Here is a 23208-nt window from a genome sequence, read left to right on the forward strand (position 1 = left end):
TAACATAATGTCACAAAGCATAATGTGCTAGCCAGTTAACTTTCCCTCTGAAAGAACTTCATATTTCCGAGTTAGTCAGATATTAGTTTAGAAAGACATGAAATTGGCATGGAAGCTAACTAGCTAGCAAGCTACCTGCTTATCAAAGTTAGATTTGACCCAAAACTTCGACCCAAAAACTATATCAAAATTACTGAATCTGGCTAATTAATTTGATCATGCTTTGTGATACACCTGGTTTTATGTGTTTAGTCCACACAACATGTCACTCTGTCAACAGTAGAACCTGGTGAACAACATGGGGGGAAACAAAATTGGCCATGCTTAATTTTTTTCGAAGGTCCTAGCTAGTGTATCCCGCTGTCCGACTCTTGTTGGATGTAGTTGTCCGGTTTATCAGGTCCCAGTCTCCCGTGATTGTTATGATTGTTTATAAGTTCATTACAATTAGCTTTTTGCTTTAGCGCCATCTATACCTGATAGAGCAGATCTAGTCTCATGTGCAGAAGTAAACCTTCTGGAACAAGAGACTCATTGGGGGAGGGAGACAGGACCAGACCCAGAAGTTCTGCCTGAATGCACATTTGAGCACCCCAGGATGGTCCATTTACTTTGTGCTGTTAGAATTTATGCTGCAGTTTCCCCTCAGAAAATAGCTGGCAAAACAATCCAAGCAATGTTCGAATGGCCTATGCACCCACGGGGGCAGAGCTGCTGCTGCTGCTGGCAGTCACTGAGGGGCAGAGTAGTAGGTAACTGAACAGCTCGTTTTGAACAACATATTTTTGAAACAAGAAAATGTACCACACTTTTATAAGCATGTAAAACATAGTCCATGAATGATATAATATATATAACTTTTTGTTGTTGTTGACCAATCACAAGTTTTGTACTCTTTTTTTTTTTTACCAATCACATGTGGCCGCCCCTAACGCCATAATGGGCGGGCCGCCGGTACTGCTTCCTTGTGTATATCGCCAAGTTATTGTTACTCCTTGTGTATTTATTCCTGGTGTTATTATTTTTTCTATTATTTCAAAAAAAATCTCTGCATTGTTGGAAAGGAAGCATTTCACTGTAAGTCTACACCTGTTTATGAAGCATGTGATAATACAATTTGATTTGATTTACTGGGATGAGTGATGCTAGCACTCATCTCTCCCAGTTAGCACAGCAGCCCTGTAGCAGAGGAGCAATGTGTCTTTGCATACAGATTTATCCTCTCCTGATGGCCTGATTTATCTTTGTGCCTGTATAGTCGGATGGCCTGGGACTGGGAGGGAGAGAGCATCCCAAGACACCCTCGTGGTTGGCCTTTCCTTGGATGCCATGGTAAGGCTGCCTAACCCTGGCACTGGGGTGGGGGTTATGGTTGGCTGGCATGCTAAAGACAGGGGCGCTTGAACTGAGAACATACAGTGCCTTCAGAAAGTATACATACCACTTGATTTATTCCACATTTAGTTGTGTTACAGCCTGAATTCTAAATGGACTAAATATTCATTGTTTTCACCCATCTACACATAACGACAAAGTGAGAACATGCTGTTAGAAATGTTTGCAAATGAACTGAAAATGAAATACAGAAATATGTAATTTACATAAGTATTCACACCGCTGAGTAAATACATGTTAGAATCACCTTCGGCAGCGATTACGGCTGTGAGTTTTTCTGGGTAAGAATCTAATTGTTTTGCACACCTGGATTGTACAATATTCGCTCATTATTATTTTCAGCGTTCTTCAAGCTTTGTCAAATTGGTTGTTGATCATTACTAGACAACCATTTTCGAGTCTTGCCATATATTCTCTAGTAGATTTCATTCAAAACTGCCACTCCGGAACATTCACTGTCTTCTTGGTAAGCAACTCCAGAGTAGATTTGGCCTTGTGTTTTAGGTTATTGTCCTGCTGAAAGTTGAATTAATCTCCCAGTGTCTGGTGGAAAGCAGACTGAATCAGGCTGTCCTCTAGGATTTTGCCTGTGCTTAGCTCTATTCATTTATTCTTTATCCTGAAAAACTCCCTAGTCCTTGCCGATGACAAGCATACCCATAACATGATGCAGCCACCACCATGCTTGAAAATATGAAGAGTGGTAATCTTGTATTCAGAACAAAGTTAATTACTTTGACACATTTTTTGCAGTATTACTTTAGTGCCTTGTTGCAAACAAGCATGCATGTTTTGGAATATTTTTATTCTGTACAGGCTTCCTTCTTTTCACTCTGTCAATTAGATTAGTATTGTGGAGTAACTACATGTTGTTGATTCATCCTCTATTTTCTCCTATCACAGCCAATAAACTCCGTAACTGTTTTAAAGTCACAATTGGCCTCATGGTGAAATCCCTGACCAGAGTTAGGATGCACGCCTGTATCTTTGTAATGACTGGGTGTATTGATACACCATCAAAAGTGTCATTAATAACTTCACCATGATCAAAGGGATATTGAATGTCTGCTTTTCTTTCACCCCATCTACCAATAGGTGCCCTTCTTTTCGAGGCATTGGAAAACCTCCCTGGTCTTTGTGGTTGAATCGATGTTTGAAATTCACTGCTCAGCTGAGGGACCTTACAGATAATTGTATGTGTGGGGTACAGAGATGAGGTAGTCATTCAAAAATCATGTTAAACACTATTATTGCACACAGAGTGAGTCCATGCAACTTATTATGTGACTTGTTAACACATTTTTCCTCCTGAACTTAGTTAGGCTTGACATAACAAAGGGGTTGAATATTTATAGACTCAAGATATTTCAGCTTTTCATTTTTTATTAATTAGTAAAAATGTTGAAAAACATATTTCCTCTTTTGACAATATGGGGTATTATGTGTAGGCCAGTGACAAAACAACTTAATTAAATCCATTTTAAATTCAGGCTGTAACAACACAATTTTGAAAAAGTCAAGGGGTGTGAATACTTTCTGAAGGCACTGTATAACACTATCCATGCCATGGGGGATGTGGGATGCACTGGAGAAATACCAACCATGATGAGGTTTAGGGCGAGACAATAGACCTGAAAACAATAGAGCAGCTTTGGCACAGAGGAAAGTCTTTGAACTATCAGACAGTGTCAAAGAGAATAACAAGTCATCCGCCCTGCAATCCCCGACCAAAGTGATCAGCGTTGATACATAATAATAAACACAATTATGCACTCAGTGTGAGGAGAGAGGAATGGGCCTGGGCTTTCTCTCATCCCTTCTCTGTTTCTTATTGGATGCTATTTTCCCTCAAATGTTCTCCCTGGCCCAGACCAAGGGGCCAGGGTTTCGGTCTAGAAGTACGGTTTCGACTGCTCCTACAGTTTTGCTTCGGTACTGCAGTTTAACTGCACCTGGCCCAGAAAGACAGTTTCTATAGACGGCCACATAGAGAAGTCAGAGTACAACATTTCTTATAAGACACTTTAATCATCACCTTTGTGCACAAAACATCCATTCAATTATTCAAATAATTTGTCACTGGGGCAGATTCTTTCGCCATCACTCACCTGTGGCTGTCCTACACTCGAAGATATCAACATTTTATATTCATCCAATGTCTGCCATGTTTTCTGATGACGTGATGGCGTTGTCGCTGCACGCGCTGCTCCCTGTGCTCACTAAGTGCTGGTGCACACGTGATGTTGGTCCGTATAAACCGGATCCAACCCGGATATAGACGGTTCATGAATCGGCGTGTGTGAACGTTAGTAGATTACCTTGAAAACAACGGGCAGACATGTTGACCGCAGTCTCCAGTTCTTACTATACTTCAGTGGCCCAGACAATGAACACACATTTGGTGGGAGTCTTGTTTATACACAGAGCAAAGGAATGCTGTTATGCATCCCAATGCTTCTCCTTCACAGCCCTAGAAGACGTGACACAGCTCCACACATCACCAAAGAATGCAGGCTTTACTGGTGGTGGCTCTGGTGAGTTCATTGCCGCTGCTATTTTGCTATTTTATGTATTTTGAGGACATGCTGAAAGGCTCATTAGCAATGCTAAAACTGTTGTCTTTATGGACACAATACACAGCTTTGCAAATGAGCCCGCAGCTGGCAAGAAAGGTGACCCGTAACTTTCGGACTTTAAGTACTTCATTACAATGGACTGGCTGTAAACTGGAAAGGAGGAGGAGTTTGAGTGAGCTAATAAAATCAGCAGCCGGCCACTTGGAGCCATTTTGGAATAGCTCCCTTCAAGATGGCGACGGCCATGATGCCCATATCAAGCTGTCATTAGTAGAGACAATATTACGGCTGTCATTGCAGCGCATGACAAGCAGGCAGCAACCTAACACTCCAGTCATCTGTCTGTCAGTGTACTGATCTACAGGCTGAAACTATGTGCTTGAACTGCAGCTTGTCAGCTGACTTCATTATGAATCTATCAGCGATATGTTCCAACTGGAAGTGACAAAACATGTCGGAATCTATGACAGATAGTTAAAATGGTGGTCAAGACCCTCATTATGGGTGTAAATGTCTTTGTGTAAAATCATCTCTGAGCTCTGATCATCAATACAGTAATACAGTCCAAGGTCATGCTAACGACCTGGAGAGGCTGTCTGGCTGTATAAAATCATCGTTATATCCCCATGACACACCCTTGATCAATCACAAGCACCAGAGCAGATGGTAATAAAGGACAATCATGTAATGTATCTCATTTACATATCATGCATAGTCTTATATAGTGACTCAGTCATGGTGGGCAGAAGAGAGACATCAAGTGTACAGTCTGACCAGCCTTACTCTGCCTGCCTGCCTGCCTGCCTGCCTGCCTGCCTGCCTGCCTGCCTGCCTGCCTGCCTGTCTGTCTGTCTGCCTGCCTGTCTGTCTGTCTGTCTGTCTGTCTGTCTGTCTGTCTGTCTGTCTGTCTGTCTGTCTGTCTGTCCGTCTGTCTGTCATATGCCTCTGTGTGCATCTCTCCCACTCTCTCCCTCTCCCTCCCTCTCACCCTGTCTCCCTCTCTCCATCTGTCCCTGTTTCTATTGCATTTGTTCCAATAGATATTCCAGCGCTGTGTTGGCGCATCCTGTGCATGCTTTAAGCCACTGTGGTTTTGGAGAGAAGGTGACATGAATTGTGTGTATGTGGTGTTAGTGAGGCCGAGGGGCTTCTGATTTGAGGGGGATTGTTATCGAGCACAATTGAATGACAGAAGGTGAGGACAGGGCTACCTCTTAAATTGCAACCTATTCCTTACATAGTGCACTACTTTTGACGACTACTTATGCACATCAAAGGAAATAGGGTGCCATTTCAGACGCAGTCCAGGTGAATAATGTACGAGCTGGACGAAGGGACGTCGGCAGTGTGTGTGTCGATGGAGGAGCCTCGTCGGAGGGAGGGAGAAAGGGAGGGAGCGTAATCCTTTCATCTGCGCCAGTCAGGCATGCTGCCGTCGTTACCTCAGTAGATTGCCCCCGGCCTGCCATTAGAATAGCCACGGTTATTACCATTAATACACGCTAGAGAGCTGTCTGCTCACTGTCTGCCAAGCACCAATCACAGAGAGAAGACGCCCCCACTACTCCGCTCTCTTCTCCTCTCCACGGCCGTGGTAGGCTAGAGAGAGAGAGGGAGAAAGAGAGGGGGTGGGGGAGGGAGAGAGAGAGAGAGAGCGAGAGAGAAAAAGAAAGATACAGAGAGAGAATACCCCACCCATGTCCACGACACAGAGCCAGGCCCAGGGAGACGAGAGCTGCTTCAAGGCACTGTTAAACCCTGCTTTAGAAAAATACTTCTATCTCACACCAATCATTTAACCTCACATCTATCTGTCCTTGTACATTGCTAGCCTGGCCCTAGCCTGGCCCTAGCCTGGCCCTAGCCTGGCCCTAGCCTGGCCCTAGTCTGGCCCTAGCCTGGCCCTAGCAGAGGAAAACATATTAGGGAGACTATATAGGATTGCAACATGAGAAATGGCAGACTGACACTACCAAATCAAATTAAATTAAATTAAATTGTATTGGTTGCGTACACAAATTTGCAGATGTTATCGCAGATGCAGCGAAATGCTTATGTTTCTAACAGTGCAGTAATACCTAGCAATAAAAAATAGACATATAATAAAAATTAAGAAATTAAGAAATATCAGAACGAGCAATGTCATAGACTGGAAAAATAATGTATACTGTATTTATACTGTACATATAATGAATGATGTGTTCTATATGTAAACATTATCAAAGTGACCCATGTTCAATAGATGTTCAAGCCACGGGAGCTCTCAGGAGATTCCTGTGTTCTGCGTATTTCCCCTGGCCTGTGAGAGGAGGAGAGGAAGCCTGCCTGCCTTTATGCCTAGCCTGGGTGATTAGGGCATCAAACATGCATGCTCACACTCCCCCTCCCTGTGCCGACCTTCCCTCTGCCCCAGCCCCGGCTCCAACCCCAGCGCCTGCAGCCTCCAGGCCAGGAGTCCCGTGGGGACAGGGGTGACATGCTAGGCCACAGACGACAGCCTCAGGACTATATAAATCAATTAGAGCCAGAAGAACTGGAAGACTCCCAGCAAACAGAGTGACGGCCCGCACATCCCACACACCGGCCTAATGATGTGGCAACACACAGCTAAGGTGGACAGGGGAGAGGGCTGCATTCGCATCCATAAAGAGACAGGAGGAGAGAGAGGATAGAGTGGGATGCTGGGAGAGGAGAGAGAGGGGGAGGAAAGGGCGGATATAGGGAGGGTCAGAGGAAGAAAAAAAACAGACATCTCCACAGATATGTCTGCGATCTGAAAAGGCCTATGAGGTTAGCTGCTTCCGCTGTGACTCAGTTGATTGACTTGAGTTATTTGGATAGAGTTCTAACTCCAATGTTGTGGATGTGTGAGTCAGTGAGTGTGTCTAATTGAGATCTAGCTGGGATGAGTAGGCCCCCACAGACGGCAGCTCTCAGGAGGGCTGAATGTCTGCTCTCTCTACTCTCTACTCCCTACCCTCCACCTCCCTGCCTGCAGCACATATGCTCCAGTCCCCAGGGACAGACCAGAAGGAGCCTCTCTCTCACACACACTGGATTTAGGAAGATAGAAACGGAAGCATCACCCAGAAAGAGGTGCTTTACCAAAATACACCCACTTCATCATCACGATAACTATCATTCATTCACACACAGTGAAAGTTGGACGTACTGAGTTGATGCAGGCTAGTTCCTTGTTGAGCAGCCAGGGCAATGACAGTTTCCCCTCTCCTCTGTAGCAGGACTGGATACGCTCCTTGATCTTCTCCTTGATGCGGCGCAGGGTGAACAGGCACAGGGCTGATTCCTTGGGGGGCTTGGCCCGGTTCTTCTGGCCCTGGGCGAACACCGTGAACAGCACCTCCTCGTGCTCTGAGATGCCCAGCGAGTGCGCCAGCTTGGTCCCGGGTCGGCTGAGGTAGGCGTCCTGCACCAGGCGGTACTCCACCCCGTCCTTGGTGCAGCCGATGGGGAACTCCACGTAAGAGTAGAACTTAGGGTCGTCCACGCAGAGACGGACGATCTTAGAGGTGAAGAACTGCTCCCCGCTAGCGTCGGGCGAGGTGAGCTGGGTATCCAGCTGTAGGGTCAGATAGTAGACAAACTGTTCGCTGCTGAAGCCATAGATGTAGTAGATGTCGAAGGCGGGGAACTTGGAGAGCGTGTCCGAGGGGATCTTGAGCTGCGAGGAGACAAACTCGTCCTGATAGACGAAGCTGAACATGTCGGCATTCTCCTCGTTGGCCATCAGCTTGCGGCTGGAGAGCGTGGGGAAGTACTCTGACTTGCCGTCGATGGGTGTGCCCACAAACAGCTTGCCAGCCCCTCCCCCGCCCCCGGCCGCGTCTCCACCGATGACTACCCCAGACATGGTGCCAGCCTCGGCCACGCTGGACAGGTAGTGCTCCTTACGGTGGTGCGGCTCGCCCAGCTTGAACAGGTCGTCCAACCGAAGGAACTGGCAGATGCCTTGGGAGGTGCTGCCACAGGCGATCAGGCGGTTCTGACCGTAGTCCAGCAGCAGCAGCTTGTTGACGTTACTGGTCTGGGCCAGTTCATGGGGGCAGGACTGGACACCAGGAGGGGGGTAACACTTCTCATTGTCCACCACAGGGCCTGTCACGTGGTTGCGGAGCTTGGTCAAGTTGCTGGACAGCTTGAAGATCCAGTTGACGGCTCCCAGGTACACCTCACCTGTCTTGTTGTGGACCACCAGGTGTGTGAGCCCCCCCTCTGGAGGGGAGAATGTCCTGAGGTCGCTGGGAATGGTGGCTAACACCCCCGACAACAGGAGGAGGAAGGGTAGGAGAGGGCCTCCCAGGGCTGGGGTGGGGTGGCAGATCATGTTGGGCTTTGGTAGGTGAGGAGAGGTTCCTGAGTGTGTGTGCGTTCTTCTTCCTCTACTGAAGCTGTGGCTGTCCTACACCCGGCTGAAGGAAGGAAGGGATGGTGGTGTAGCTCTGGCCTGGCGTCCTCTGGGCTCTGTGTCTCTGCTCTGTCGTCTATAACATCGTCCCCAGAGCCTCGGCCGCCAGCCCTGCGAACAGAAGGAAAAAAAACACATTAGGAGACAGGACCAGGGAACGCTCTCTCCATATCGATTGGCTAGGGTTTTAAAAGCTCTGCCAGCCACACAGAGCGGTGAGGGCAAAAACTAGTCATAACACATAAACATTCATTAATTACAGTAGGGCTTTAAGGGGAATCCTATACAACATTTAATGAGCATGTCAGGCTGCCAGTCAGAGCTATCACTAACTCAACACAGAGCATTAGGCTACATTAAGCATTAAGCATTTCACTGTACCGCGTGCACGTGACCAATAAACTTTGATTGAATTTGACAGACCATGGTGTGTGCTCATTTCTATTCTACACACACTGACTTCATCATCATCATCACCTGCAGCACTGGAGCAGGCGGACACAGCAATTGCAAGATACAGCTAGAAAGACATCCACTACTGGCTACTGGGATAGGAAAGTTCACCCAATCACAATAAAGAATGACTTAGGTAAAGGTAAAGTGCCTTTATACTCAAACATAGAGAATTCTCAATGCTGTCAGTATGGCCTGAATATAGAGGGGGCCGACTTTGGGGGCCGACTTTGTAAGAATACACGTTCATGTTTTCTATTGCGCTACTGTGTAATAGATGAAGCTAACACTATAATAGGATCAGGATGAGAAATGAAATATTACATTGGAAATGAAGAACTAGGGTTGCAAAGGGAGAGTATATTACTGGTAACTTTAAGTTTTCCAGTAAACTACCAGAATTCTGGTAACTTTCATGTTTTTTTTTTATTTTATCACATGACTAGTGGCCTTTTTGGGTACTTCAGATTTTCACAGGTGTCTGTAATTATCTCTGGCCCTCTGTAGCCTTATCGGATGTAAAATATATCAAATAATAAAATATGATGATTTTACAATATAAAATAGAATGACAAAACTGTAAAACATTATCTTAAATATAAACCATCAACTTAAAGAATACCATTGATGTTTAATATGAGGTTTCCCACATTAAATATCTTTATTATTTTTTTATACACTTTTATTTATTTTACTATGTCAATATGTCTTTGTTGTAAATGTTTTGGTGCCCAACTGGTGGCAGTTGTGAAAAGAGTGACTACTGTAGTTGGAAGAGTTGCTGACTTGATAGAAGTAATGCCATTGCTGATTAGTTGCTTTTTTCATGAAGTTAACTATTTTCTCTTGAACCATATGGTCTATCCACTAGAAACTCATGCACAATATGAACACAGATATAATAAATGAATAATATATATGAATATATATATATATTTTTTTAAAGTTATTCAAGTATAAATTACCAAAGTTACCATAGATTGCCATAAATGACCTTTTAATTACCTACATTAATTCCAGTAACTTTGTTAAATGACCAGTAGCTTAGCTATGAAGAACAAAACAAAGAGGTTGACCGCACCACTCAGACCTCAAGGAGCTGCTTTAGGAGACCCTGTTACGTTCCCTCTCTCTCAACCCTCTCTTTCATCCTTCAGCCTCTCTCTCACACTCCAGGCCCAGACAGACAGTTAATGACTGCTTTCAACTCCCAGTCCCTGTCTTACATCAGCCATCATGATCTGCTATATGAACCCACTGTTCTCCAGCCCATCAAGACAATGGGCACGCTGTGTGATGGCTGCCGTTGGTGTTTGAGTCACAAAACCCACCATGGTCTCAACTCTCAACTCATTCACCACGCCATGCCACACTCACTGATGTAAATTAGAGCAATGAAAGGCTTCAGATCACACACGCATACACTCATATTCACACACACAAGCATGAATGCGTACCCATTATAATCACAGATCTGTGACTCAACACACAGAGGCAATGGATCGAGTGCACTAGTCTGAGATATTTCTCTGTAAATGGAGACATCAAAATGATATTATATATATCACAGGTCAATCTATCAGGTGCACAACTATGACAACGTTCTGTCACTGTGACAAAAAAATAAACAATGAAAATGCCACACTTAAACTCATTTGACATTGTCCCTGAACCGTGATTGAATCTGAAAACTGAATATGTCAGTGCTTTAACTGAATTGGGACAAAAAACAATGGAAAACATTGAGTGAAAAGCAACTGTTTCATGTCTCGCAAAGAGATCAGCTATCTAGAATATGAATTCGATTAACGACAGGAATGTTACTATTAAGATGTTGTAAGAGAAACAAGAGGGTCTGGATGAGAGACAGAGATAGAAGAAAGGACGGAAGAGAGAGAAGTTGAGTGGAAGAGGGATGGAAAAGGAGAAAACAGCATAGGAACTGAGTGGTCGTTACTCTTTATGGCAAAACAATTCCTTTTCCATCCCCGAGAGACGAAGGATGTTGATGATGGCTGCTCTTAGCCAGTCAGCCAGTCAGTCAGTTATTTAGTCAGCCAGCCAGCCAGTCAGTCAGAAATGCACCTGAACTCACAGGGCTGTCCATGGCAGAGGAAATGCAAGGCAGAATAAATGAATCAATGGGTTTGGCTGCAGAGAGCAGAGCAGAGTGGTTAGCAGAGGAAGACTGAGGCAGGTTATGTTGTGGACGGACGGACGGACGGCTCGGCTGGGCTCGGCTCAACCTGCCTCCTCGGATAATGGCCCCTGAGCCACAGCGCCAACACTGATTTATTGCTTGTGGCATATCAATTACAGCACCGGCCACAAAACTGGGGCCTCATACTTAAGCAAATTTATACACACTGCATCTTTAACATGGAGGTCACATCGGAGTCTGTGTGAGAGAGGCAAGCCACAGGCAACAGCAGTAACACACCGCATATGATTTATCATTTCTATGATTTTATTTGGATCCCCATTAGCTATTGAAGAAGCAGCAGATATTCTTCCTGGGTCCACACAAAACATAGAACATGACAAAATACTCCACACTAATGGGCAGGAACAGCAGCACAAATGTACACCAAGAACACTATGACTAAAAAACCATACGGCCAATTTAAAAAAGAACAAGAAACAATATTAAAAATAGTGTGTGTGTGTGTCTCTTCACAGTCCACGTTGTTCCTTGATGTGTTGTTTTATCTGTTTTTAAAACTGATTTTATTGCCTGCCTGATGAGTTACCTATAGCATAGACATCTATCCATCCTGTTCTGTCTATCGATGCTTCACAGATATGTAAACACACGTATGTATGCACACGCATACAGTATGCACTCCCAAGCAACAGTATAAACATTAAGGCTACAGCTTTGTGTATTCAGTGAAACATATACATACAGTCTGTTTCTCTAACAGGATGTACTAACATAGATGCACTAACATAGACACACATGGAGGTGTAGGGTAAAGGTGCACTCAAGTCAACATTCTGACCCTCTCACATACATATTCCGAAATGAGGTTCTATGGCAGAATAGGTCCTGGCGATATGGTCAAAATATAATATCACAATATTTTTCATATTTTTGATGGTATGACAGTATTTTATGTTTTTGAATAATACATGTTCTTTATGAGTAGTGCACGACATACATTCTGAGTGATTTCAGTGGGACTTTCCCCCATTCTGATTGTTTTATACTGTTCAATGAAACTTCAAGCTAAAATTATTTTCAGCATTTTCATACATTTTTGCATTTCCTGCACTCATTTCCAGACTGCCACGTAGGGCTGCACGATAAGAGTAAAACATCTAGGCCTTATTTTTAACCAAATATTCCAATTGCAATTTGACTTGCGATTTATATTAAAACACCTTAGTGAACTGTTAGAATCATGGAACTATAATGATTATTCAAATGCTATAGTTAGAATATAATAGCGGGCCATTTGAATACAGTGCTGTTTGACATGACAACTAATGAAAAGGCCAGGGAGGAGTTATTGTGACAGGGTAGGACCAAAGTTTTGGTCAGTGTTTCCTAGGGGGCCCTATAATCTTTGGCTACATTCAAATGTTTTCTCTTAGCTACTTCATGTAGCTAACATATTCATGCTTTGCCTTTTTTCCCGCTTTGATTAAGAAGATACTGTTCCACAAACAGCTGTCTTAGCTAACTATGTTTGCACTGACTCAGTACATTTTTGATCTAGCTAGCTAGCCAGCTAACTAGTGATTAGCAGCTAACACAATTTAGCCACAACTTGCTAAAAAAATACAAACTAGCTGTTTGGAGACAGTAAGAAACACAAAGTGTAATCATTATAGAACGGTTGTGGATGTATATTAAGAAGTATAATTATTATAGAACATTTGTGGATGTATATTAAGAAGTGTAATTATTATAGATCGGTTGTGGATGTATATTAAGAAGTATAATTGTTATAGAACATTTGTGGATGTATATTAAGAAGTGTAATCATTATAGATCGGTTGTGGATGTATATTAAGAAGTATAATTATTATAGAACATTTGTGGATGTATATTAAGAAGTGTAATAATTATAGAACATTTGTGGATGTATATTAAGAAGCAAAGTGGAAAGTGGAAACAGCATTATTGAAATCAACATCTTGTAAACCACATTTATGAACAGAACACAACTATTTTCTTAGGTTTTGCCTGAATATATTATATTGAAAAAGTGTTTTAATGGCTAGATTACTAATCTACTCCCTTCTCTGAAAATCCCACCCCCAATAACTAATTGACAGGTATGAAACCCTACCAATCCCAGCAACGTCATACAACAACAACAAAAATGTCGAGCTATTCATATACATCCTGCATATTTTGTTATTGTGTAGGCCTAATTTGATGAATAGAAACAAAGAACAGCACTGCATACATACTGTAATTGCATTTTGGTTCTTAAAACCACAAATTTCATACAAAAATCATTCTACTGTAGCCTACCACAAAGAAAAGCACTGCAGTTATCTGCTAATGTCGATCACTAGCAGGACTACTGTTTATATTGATGGCTGTCAGCCCTATGACTTGATGTACTAGCTAGCTCATTGTATTCACTAGACCTGTGTGTCATTGTCATCCATGTGGAGTTTATACGTTCAATGTTGTTTTTTTATGCTCCTTTGCTTCAAAACCAATTGCCCTTTGGGACAATCAAGTTGAACATGAACTACCTAGAGTATCTTGCCTTTTTAAGATGAGAGAAAATACATTTGAACAAATCTGCAAATCTGCAGTTACATGACTAGGCTACTATAAATTATTTTCCAATCATTTTTATTATGAGGAATAAGAGCTGTGTAGTCTCAGCAGGCACACTACTTGAGTGTTCTGATTTTCCTCCAACATGGACTTTTTTGAGCACCATTGTTTGTAGTGCTGGCACCATGAAAATGTTTCAAATGAACTTGTCTCATCAGCACACATATTTGATGCAACGAGGGTAGAAATTGCTTATTTGGTCGATATTAGGCCTACTTACCAAGCCAAGCAGAGCTGTTTTATCGACATAGAAATATCCTGTGCTTTTTTATTTTGCGCATAGGTGCATACAAACACAGCTTGGCTACATTGTAACTGTGAAGTGGCCTCTGATGTGCTCTCATATGAAGCTCAGCTAGGACTGTTACTTCTGTGACTGAATGAAAACATTTCAATGTGATTTAACCGATTGATGTTGGGAAAATAGATGGTAAGAAATGCAGAATGGTGTTAAATGCCCGTAAACAGCTTGGGGATTGTAACGATGTGTGCTGAGAATCGGGTATCAAGTCCAGGGAGTGAGTGTTTTAATAAATAAACACAACATAAAACAAAACAAGAAACACGAACAACGCACAGACTTAACACTGGAACAGAAACAAGCCTGGGGAAGGAGCCAAAGGGAGTGACATATATAGGGCAAGTAACCAAGGAGGTGATGGAGTCCAGGTGAGTCTGATGATGCGCAGGTGCGTGTAACGATGGTGGCAGGTGTGCTCCATAACGAGCAGCCTGACGACCTAGTGGCCGGAGAGGGAGCACACATGACAGGGATCAAAATGTATTTTACAGATTTAATCATATAATATTAGGCCTACTGATTATTTCTCAGTAGCTACTTGCGAGCTACCGAACATGCAGCTTTCTGCAAAGGTGCAAACTTTGTCAGGCTGATGGAAGGCTCCTCAGAGTCAGAGTCTGCCTTACAGTGAAGCCTAATCAGACATGTCTGTGCTCATCCTGGTTCTAACAGGTAGGGTGTCCTGGTGTACACTGCTCAAATGATATGGAACAACACACCCTGAGTGCATCAGACATGAAACAACCATACAAATGTAACAACAGCACAACAGAATAGATAAACCGTTTTCTTTTGCAGGGGCCTTGTCATTTTAAAGACCAGTGTTGCAGCTAGTGCTTTGAACCAAAACGGTGACGCACAGAGCAAAGCAAAACTTTCAAGTGGTCAAAACCATTCATCTTGAGGCGATGGGGGAGAGGGTGCAAAATGCAATCTGTTAATTATATCATATATAAATTGGACATATCTATTTTAATACAGACAATGACAAATGACCCAATGGATCATGATAATTCTCTGGTAAGAAGTGGGGGGTGCACCCCTATTTTGAAAGTGGGGGTGCAGCTGCTCCATTTGCTCAATTAATAACTGTGCCCCTTGTGTGACCGGGGGCGGGGCTAGGTCTGTGTGGAAAACAGCATGGCGTGAGAGAGAGGGAGCGGAGACAGACAACTCAGGTTGCGGAGTAAACTATAAAAATGGACGGTACACAAGGCAGAGTAGCATATCACATTTAAAAAACCAAACATGAAACACCATTATAGAAGGTAAAGTAAAAACCCAAACTTGTCCATGCATCAATACAGGTATATAGTCAAATACGTTATACTGCCAAGCCCTTTGGCAGATGAGAACATGTTAAGCCAGATACTTCAACAAGATAGGACTTCTATTTAGAATGATTCTACAAGGCCTACAGAGAGGGAACAAATAGTTCAAATCATGTTCACCTCACACTACTCTGGTGGCATTATACAGGCTTCTGGAGTGAAGGAGGGATGGATGGAGTGACAGAGAGAGGAGGGATGGATGGAGTGACAGAGAGAGAGGAGGGATGGATGGAGTGAAAGAGAGAGAGGAGGGATGGATGGAGTGAAAGAGAGGGAGAGGAGGGATGGATGGATGGAGTGACAGAGAGAGAGGAGGGATGGATGGAGTGAAAGAGAGAGAGGAGGGATGGATGGAGTGAAAGAGAGAGAGGAGGGATGGATGGAGTGAAAGAGAGAGAGGAGGGATGGATGGAGTGAAAGAGAGAGAGGAGGGATGGATGGAGTGAAAGAGAGAGAGGAGGGATGGATGGAGTGAAAGAGAGGGAGAGGAGGGATGGATGGATGGATGGAGTGAAAGAGAGGGATGGATGGAGTGAAAGAGAGGGAGGAGGGATGGATGGAGTGACAGAGAGAGAGGAGGGATGGATGGAGTGAAAGAGAGGGAGGAGGGATGGATGGAGTGACAGAGAGGGAGGAGGGATGGATGGATGGAGTGAAAGAGAGAGAGGAGGGATGGATGGAGTGACAGAGAGAGAGGAGGGATGGATGGAGTGAAAGAGAGAGAGGAGGGATGGATGGATGGAGTGAAAGAGAGAGAGGAGGGATGGATGGAGTGACAGAGAGAGAGGAGGGATGGATGGAGTGAAAGAGAGAGAGGAGGGATGGATGGATGGAGTGAAAGAGAGAGAGGAGGGATGGATGGAGTGAAAGAGAGAGAGGAGGGATGGATGGAGTGAAAGAGAGGGAGGAGGGATGGATGGAGTGAAAGAGAGAGAGGAGGGATGGATGGATGGAGTGAAAGAGAGAGAGGAGGGATGGATGGAGTGACAGAGAGAGAGGAGGGATGGATGGAGTGAAAGAGAGAGAGGAGGGATGGATGGAGTGAAAGAGAGAGAGGAGGGATGGATGGAGTGAAAGAGAGAGAGGAGGGATGGATGGATGGAGTGAAAGAGAGAGAGGAGGGATGGATGGATGGAGTGAAAGAGAGAGAGGAGGGATGGATGGAGTGAAAGAGAGAGAGGAGGGATGGATGGAGTGAAAGAGAGAGAGGAGGGATGGATGGAGTGAAAGAGAGAGAGGAGGGATGGATGGAGTGACAGAGAGAGAGAAGGGATGGATGGATGGAGTGACAGAGAGAGAGGAGGGATGGATGGATGGAGTGAAAGAGAGAGAGGAGGGATGGATGGATGGAGTGACAGAGAGAGAGGAGGGATGGATGGAGTGAAAGAGAGAGAGGAGGGATGGATGGAGTGAAAGAGAGAGAGGAGGGATGGATGGAGTGAAAGAGAGAGAGGAGGGATGGATGGATGGAGTGAAAGAGAGAGAAGAGGGATGGATGGAGTGACAGAGAGAGAGGAGGGATGGATGGAGTGACAGAGAGAGAGGAGGGATGGATGGATGGAGTGACAGAGAGAGAGGAGGGATGGATGGAGTGAAAGAGAGAGAGGAGGGATGGATGGATGGAGTGAAAGAGAGAGAGGAGGGATGGATGGAGTGAAAGAGAGAGAGGAGGGATGGATGGATGGAGTGACAGAGAGAGAGGAGGGATGGATGGAGTGAAAGAGAGAGAGGAGGGATGGATGGAGTGACAGAGAGAGAGGAGGGATGGATGGAGTGAAAGAGAGAGAGGAGGGATGGATGGAGTGAAAGAGAGAGAGGAGGGATGGATGGAGTGAAAGAGAGAGAGGAGGGATGGATGGAGTGAAAGAGAGGGAGAGGAGGGATGGATGGATGGAGTGACAGAGAGAGAGGAGGGATGGATGGAGTGAAAGAGAGGGAGGAGGGATGGATGGAGTGAAAGAGAGAGAGGATGGATGGATGGAGTGAAAGAGAGAGAGGAAGGATGGATGGAGTGAAAGAGAGAGAGGAGGGATGGATGGAGTGACAGAGAGAGAGGAGGGATGGATGGAGTGAAAGACAGAGAGGAGGGGGATTGAGGAAAGGACAGAGTGAGATTGGTCAGAAAACATTGCCAGCTTCCCAGCTGCAATACTAATATGAATACAGGGCCAAGCCTCTCAATCCAGCCCAGAAAAATCCATCATAACAGGAGATTGTTTCCGATGAGAAGGCAGAATCACCATATCAGCAGCAACACAAGTCAATCTGGCATGAAAGTCCTAAAGTAACGAGTGCAGTGGTTTAGCAGGATGAGGTCGGGCCAGAGACTTAACCAGGGCAGGGACGGGGGAAGGCAGGAAGACGGGCAGGCAGACAGAGAGGCAGGCCGGCAGGGATGCCGGCAGGGAGGGAGGCAGAAAGGCAGGGAGGGAGGGAGACCGGCAGGGAGGGAGGCAGAAAGGCAGGGAGGGAGGGAGGGAGACCGGCAGGGAGGGAGGCAGGCAGGGAGGGATGCAGAAAGGCAGGCAGGGAGGCAGAAAGGCAGGGAGGGAGGGAGACCGGCAGGGAGGGAGACCGGCAGGGAGGGAGGCAGAAAGGCAGGGAGGGAGGGAGACCGGCAGGGAGGGAGACCGGCAGGGAGGGAGGCAGAAAGGCAGGGAGGGAGGGAGACCGGCAGGGAGGGAGGCAGAAAGGCAGGGAGAGAGGGAGACCGGCAGGGAGGGAGGCAGAAAGGCAGGGAGGGAGGGAGACCGGCAGGGAGGGAGGCAGAAAGGCAGGGAGGGAGGGAGACCGGCAGGGAGGGAGGCAGGCAGGGAGGGAGGGAGACCGGCAGGGAGGGAGGCAGAAAGGCAGGGAGGGAGGGAGGGGGTCTTCACTGGACAATAAAAAGCTGACAGGGACATAGAGAGCAAACAAAATACAACTGCCAAATCTGCAATTATTCATATTTTTTGGTAATTTTTACCCCTTTTTCCCCCCAATTAGTAGTTACAGCCTTGTCCCGTCGCTGCAACTCCCAAATGGACTTGGGAGAGGTGAAGGTCGAGAGCCATGCGTCCTCCGAAACACGGCCCTGCCAAGCCGCACTGCTCGCTTAACCCGGAAGCCACCTGCACCAATGTGTTGGAAGAAACACCGTAAAACTGGCAACTGAGGTCAGCGTGGATGCACAGGAGTAGCTAGAGCGCGATGGGACAAAGACATCCCAGCCGGCCAAACCCTCATCTAACCCGAACAACGCTGGGCCAATTCATGGGTCTCCCGGACGCAGCTGGCTGCAACACAGCCTGGGATCAAACTTGGGTCTGTAGTGACCCCTATAGCACTGCAATGCAGTGTCTTAGACCGCTGCGCCACTCGGGAGGACAACAAATCTGCAATTTGAGAGATAAGGAATGATGTTCCTTTCCCAACAGTTTACATATTTGTGTTGAAAACGTTCAACGTTAAGGTTTAAATTCCCCTAAGTGGGAATATTTAACAGGATGAAGAGGCAGATAGTGTGCCGTTATTGGGTTCATGTTCAGTGTGCCGTTATTGGGTTCATGTTCAGTGTGCCGTTATTGGGTTCATGTTCAGTGTGCCGTTATTGGGTTCATGTTCAGTGTGCCGTTATTGGGTTCATGTTCAGTGTGCCGTTATTGGGTTCATGTTCAGTGTGCCGTTATTGGGTTCATGTTCAGTGTGCCGTTATTGGGTTCATGTTCAGTGTGCCGTTATTGGGTTCATGTTCAGTGTGCCGACATTGGGTTCATTTACGTGTATGTTTTGATAAGGTTTATAGAGTGTCTTGTTGAGGTGGAACAGATTGATATCTCTGTTAGGGGGGAAGGGGGGGGGGGCTGATTGCTGACTGAGGCCATAAGGGCATGGGGCCATACGGCTGTTAATAGTAAGGCTGTGTGGCTGACTGTGTGGCTGGCTGTGGCTGACTGTGTGGCTGACTGTGTGGCTGGCTGTGTGGCTGACTGTGTGGCTGGCTGTGTGGCTGACTGTGTGGCTGGCTGTGTGGCTGGCTGGCTGTGTGGCTGACTGTGTGGCTGGCTGTGTGGCTGGCTGTGTGGCTGGCTGTGTGGCTGACTGTGTGGCTGACTGTGGCTGGCTGTGTGGCTGGCTGTGTGGCTGACTGTGTGGCTGGCTGTGTGGCTGGCTGTGGCTGACTGTGTGGCTGACTGTGTGGCTGACTGTGTGGCTGGCTGTGTGGCTGGCTGTGGCTGACTGTGTGGCTGACTGTGTGGCTGACTGTGGCTGACTGTGTGGCTGACTGTGTGGCTGACTTTGTGGCTGACTGTGTGGCTGCTGCTGTGGTCCAGTGTGCCTCTGCTCGCCATGCAAGGCACTGATTAGAACACTGCACTCCATTTATACTGTACTACATTCCATGCCTGACACAGTGACCTCACTGACAGCTGCCTACACACACACACACACACACACACACACACACACACACACACACACACTTGTGTTTTTTCTGGGTCAAACAGGATTAGCGTGGACAAGCAGCTCTGCCCCGTCAAGGATACAATGACTCAATGGCAGTTCAATTCAGTTGGCCACTGAAGAAGCCAGACGGCTAGGCCTCTCCATCCTGTACACGCTGTGTCACACACTCACACACACATCCAAAACACACAGGAACAGCTTCATGGGGTAACAGGTGCAGCTTACCAGACACAGTCCCTCACAGTGATAAAAGGCAGGGGGTTCTGCCAGAATCAGTATCTTAGAGTAACTATGTACAGTATTCATTCCAATCCTCCTGAGTTGAGGGATTTAAAAGGATCAAATATCCTGTCCCAGACTGGACTCATGACCTCACGTCCACTACCAGTACATACCAAACACAGAACACTACATACCAAACACAGAACACTACATACCAAACACAGAACACTACAGAACAAACACAGAACACTACATACCAAACACAGAACACTACATACCAAACACAGAACACTAAATACCAAACACAGAACACTACATACCAAACACAGAACACTACATACCAAACACAGAACACTACAGAACACTACAGAACAAACACAGAACACTACAGAACAAACACAGAACACTACATACCAAACACAGAACACTACATACCAAACACAGAACACTACATACCAAAAACAGAACACTACAGAACACTACAGAACAAACACAGAACACTACAGAACAAACACAGAACACTACATACCAAACACAGAACACTACATACCAAACACAGAACATTACAGACCAAACACAGAACACTACATACCAAACACAGAACACTACATACCAAACACAGAACACTACAGAACAAACACAGAACACTACAGAACAAACACAGAACACTACAGAACAAACACAGAACACTACATACCAAACACAGAACACTACATACCAAACACAGAACACTACAGAACAAACACAGAACACTACATACCAAACACAGAACACTACAGAACAAACACAGAACACTACATACCAAACACAGAACACGACATACCAAACACAGAACACTACATACCAAACACAGAACACTACAGACCAAACACAGAACACTACATACCAAACACAGAACACTACATACCAAAAACAGAACACTACAGAACAAAACACAGAACACTACAGAACAAACACAGAACACTACAGAACAAACACAGAACACTACATACCAAACACAGAACACTACATACCAAACACAGAACACTACATACCAAAAACAGAACACTACAGAACAAACACAGAACACTACATACCAAACACAGAACACTACATACCAAACACAGAACACTACATACCAAACACAGAACACTACAGACCAAACACAGAACACTACATACCAAACACAGAACACTACATACCAAACACAGAACACTACATACCAAACACAGAACACTACAGAACAAACACAGAACACTACATACCAAACACAGAACACTACATACCAAACACAGAACACTACATACCAAACACAGAACACTACATACCAAACACAGAACACTACATACCAAACACAGAACACTACATACCAAACACAGAACACTACATACCAAACACAGAACACTACAGAACACTACAGAACAAACACAGAACACTACAGAACAAACACAGAACACTACATACCAAACACAGAACACTACAGAACAAACACAGAACACTACATACCAAACACAGAACACTACATACCAAACACAGAACACTACAGAACACTACAGAACAAACACAGAACACTACAGAACACTACAGAACACTACAGAACACTACATACCAAACACAGAACACTACATACCAAACACAGAACACTACAGAACACTACAGAACACTACAGAACACTACATACCAAACACAGAACACTACATACCAAACACAGAACACTACAGAACAAACACAGAACACTACAGAACAAACACAGAACACTACATACCAAACACAGAACACTACATACCAAACACAGAACACTACATACCAAACACAGAACACTACAGACCAAACACAAACTCACCCATGACCTCCTTTTCCAGTTCTTTCAAGTCTCCAATCAAATAAATGCTGAGAGTGCTGGATTGGAGAGGACTGGGGCAAATGCTAGAAGTGACGTATCCTAGCCCATCTGGAGCTGACGTTTACTAGCCTTAATACCGGTGGCAAAGCACTCCTAAAAACACAGCAAACTGTGTGCCTCCATGAAGATTGCAGTGCCATAGTAAACTCAAGGCACTCCAAGGAGAAAGATATAAAAGACAATCACCAGCTCCTTTTAATCTGCTGTAAAGGAGACTGCCTAGCCTGGCTATTTGGCCTGGCTCTTAAAAGCCGCGGTCGCCTGACCTGCCAGTAAAGGTAGAGTCCAGTGCGTGGGCTATGTCACTGCAGGAAGAACAGCAGCACAGCACTGCAACAACAGGAGGGGCTAGAAACAACCAACGAGACACTGAGAAGGGGACAGAATAGATCAAACATTCTAGAAACCAACAGTGTAACACTTGCATTGTCTGACCCACACTGTCCTCCACACCATACAGCATGCATTAATGTTGTTCCCAAATATGTGATGTCACTGTTATGTTCCCTAATAACAAAGGAGTAGAGTGAGTCTGTGAGGTATAGCCATAAAGCAACCACCCTCACGCAGAACAGATAGTGCCAACACTCTCTTCTCATCTTATAGGGTCGTCTAATAGGTTTATGACAATGACCTCATTTTACAGCAGGTGTTATAGCGCCACAACACTCATAAACATGGTTTCAATTGCACTGACTGAACTCCAAACTAAGACAAATGCCCGTATTCTTCCCTAAAGGCTGGGTATCTATCCAGTTTCCATTTGTCAGAAGTATGGCAGTGCTCTCTCTCTCTCTCTTTCTTTTTACCCTCTCTCTTTCTTTCTCTAGCTCCCTCTCTCTCTCGCTTTCTCTCTCTCCCTCTCCTTTTTACCCCCTCTCTCTCTCTCCCTTTCTGTCTCTCCCTCTCCTTTTTACCCTCTCTCTTTCTTTCTCTAGCTCCATCTTTCTCTCCCCCTCTCTCCCTTTCTCTCTCTCGCTTTCTCTCTCTCCCTCTCCTTTTTACCCCCTCTCTCTCTCTCCCTTTCTCTCTCTCCCTCTCCTTTTTACCCTCTCTCTCCCTTTCTCTCTCTCCCTCTTTCTTTTTACCCTCTCTCTTTTCCTCTTTCTTTCTTTCTCTCTCTCCCTTTCTCTCTCTTTCTCTCCCTCTCTTTCTCCCTGGTAGAAGAGGAAAGCGATCCCTGATACAGGCTGAGAGCCTCCTCTCGACCGAGCAGTACAAGCCTAAAAGGACCTACTCATTTTCTTAAATAACACAATTGCCACACTGCAGTTTGAAGCCAGTTTAGATTATCTACGGCGAATTCCATGATAAAATCCAGCATTTCAGGGCATTTTGAAGCACTTAAAATACTTAAGTGATTGTAGCTCCA

General features: G+C 45.2%; 1 protein-coding gene across 3 annotated transcripts in view; it reads right to left on the reverse strand.

The window, feature by feature from the left end:
* LOC106566890 (plexin-A1) overlaps window positions 1-23208 on the reverse strand; it is a 274998-nt gene that overhangs the window by 231496 nt on the left and 20294 nt on the right. For 2 of the 3 annotated variants that reach the window (XM_014135443.2, XM_014135442.2), the window contains exon 2: window positions 7144-8508. In XM_014135443.2, the coding sequence (XP_013990918.1) occupies window positions 7144-8316 (1173 nt within the window). In that variant the 5' untranslated portion in view covers window positions 8317-8508. Of the gene's footprint in view, window positions 1-7143; window positions 8509-21776; window positions 22075-23208 lie in introns of those variants that run through there. The other variant, XM_045693144.1, reaches the window with a different exon arrangement.

This window comes from Salmo salar, chromosome ssa13 (genome assembly GCF_905237065.1).
Source record: "Salmo salar chromosome ssa13, Ssal_v3.1, whole genome shotgun sequence".
Lineage (NCBI taxonomy): Eukaryota > Metazoa > Chordata > Actinopteri > Salmoniformes > Salmonidae > Salmo > Salmo salar.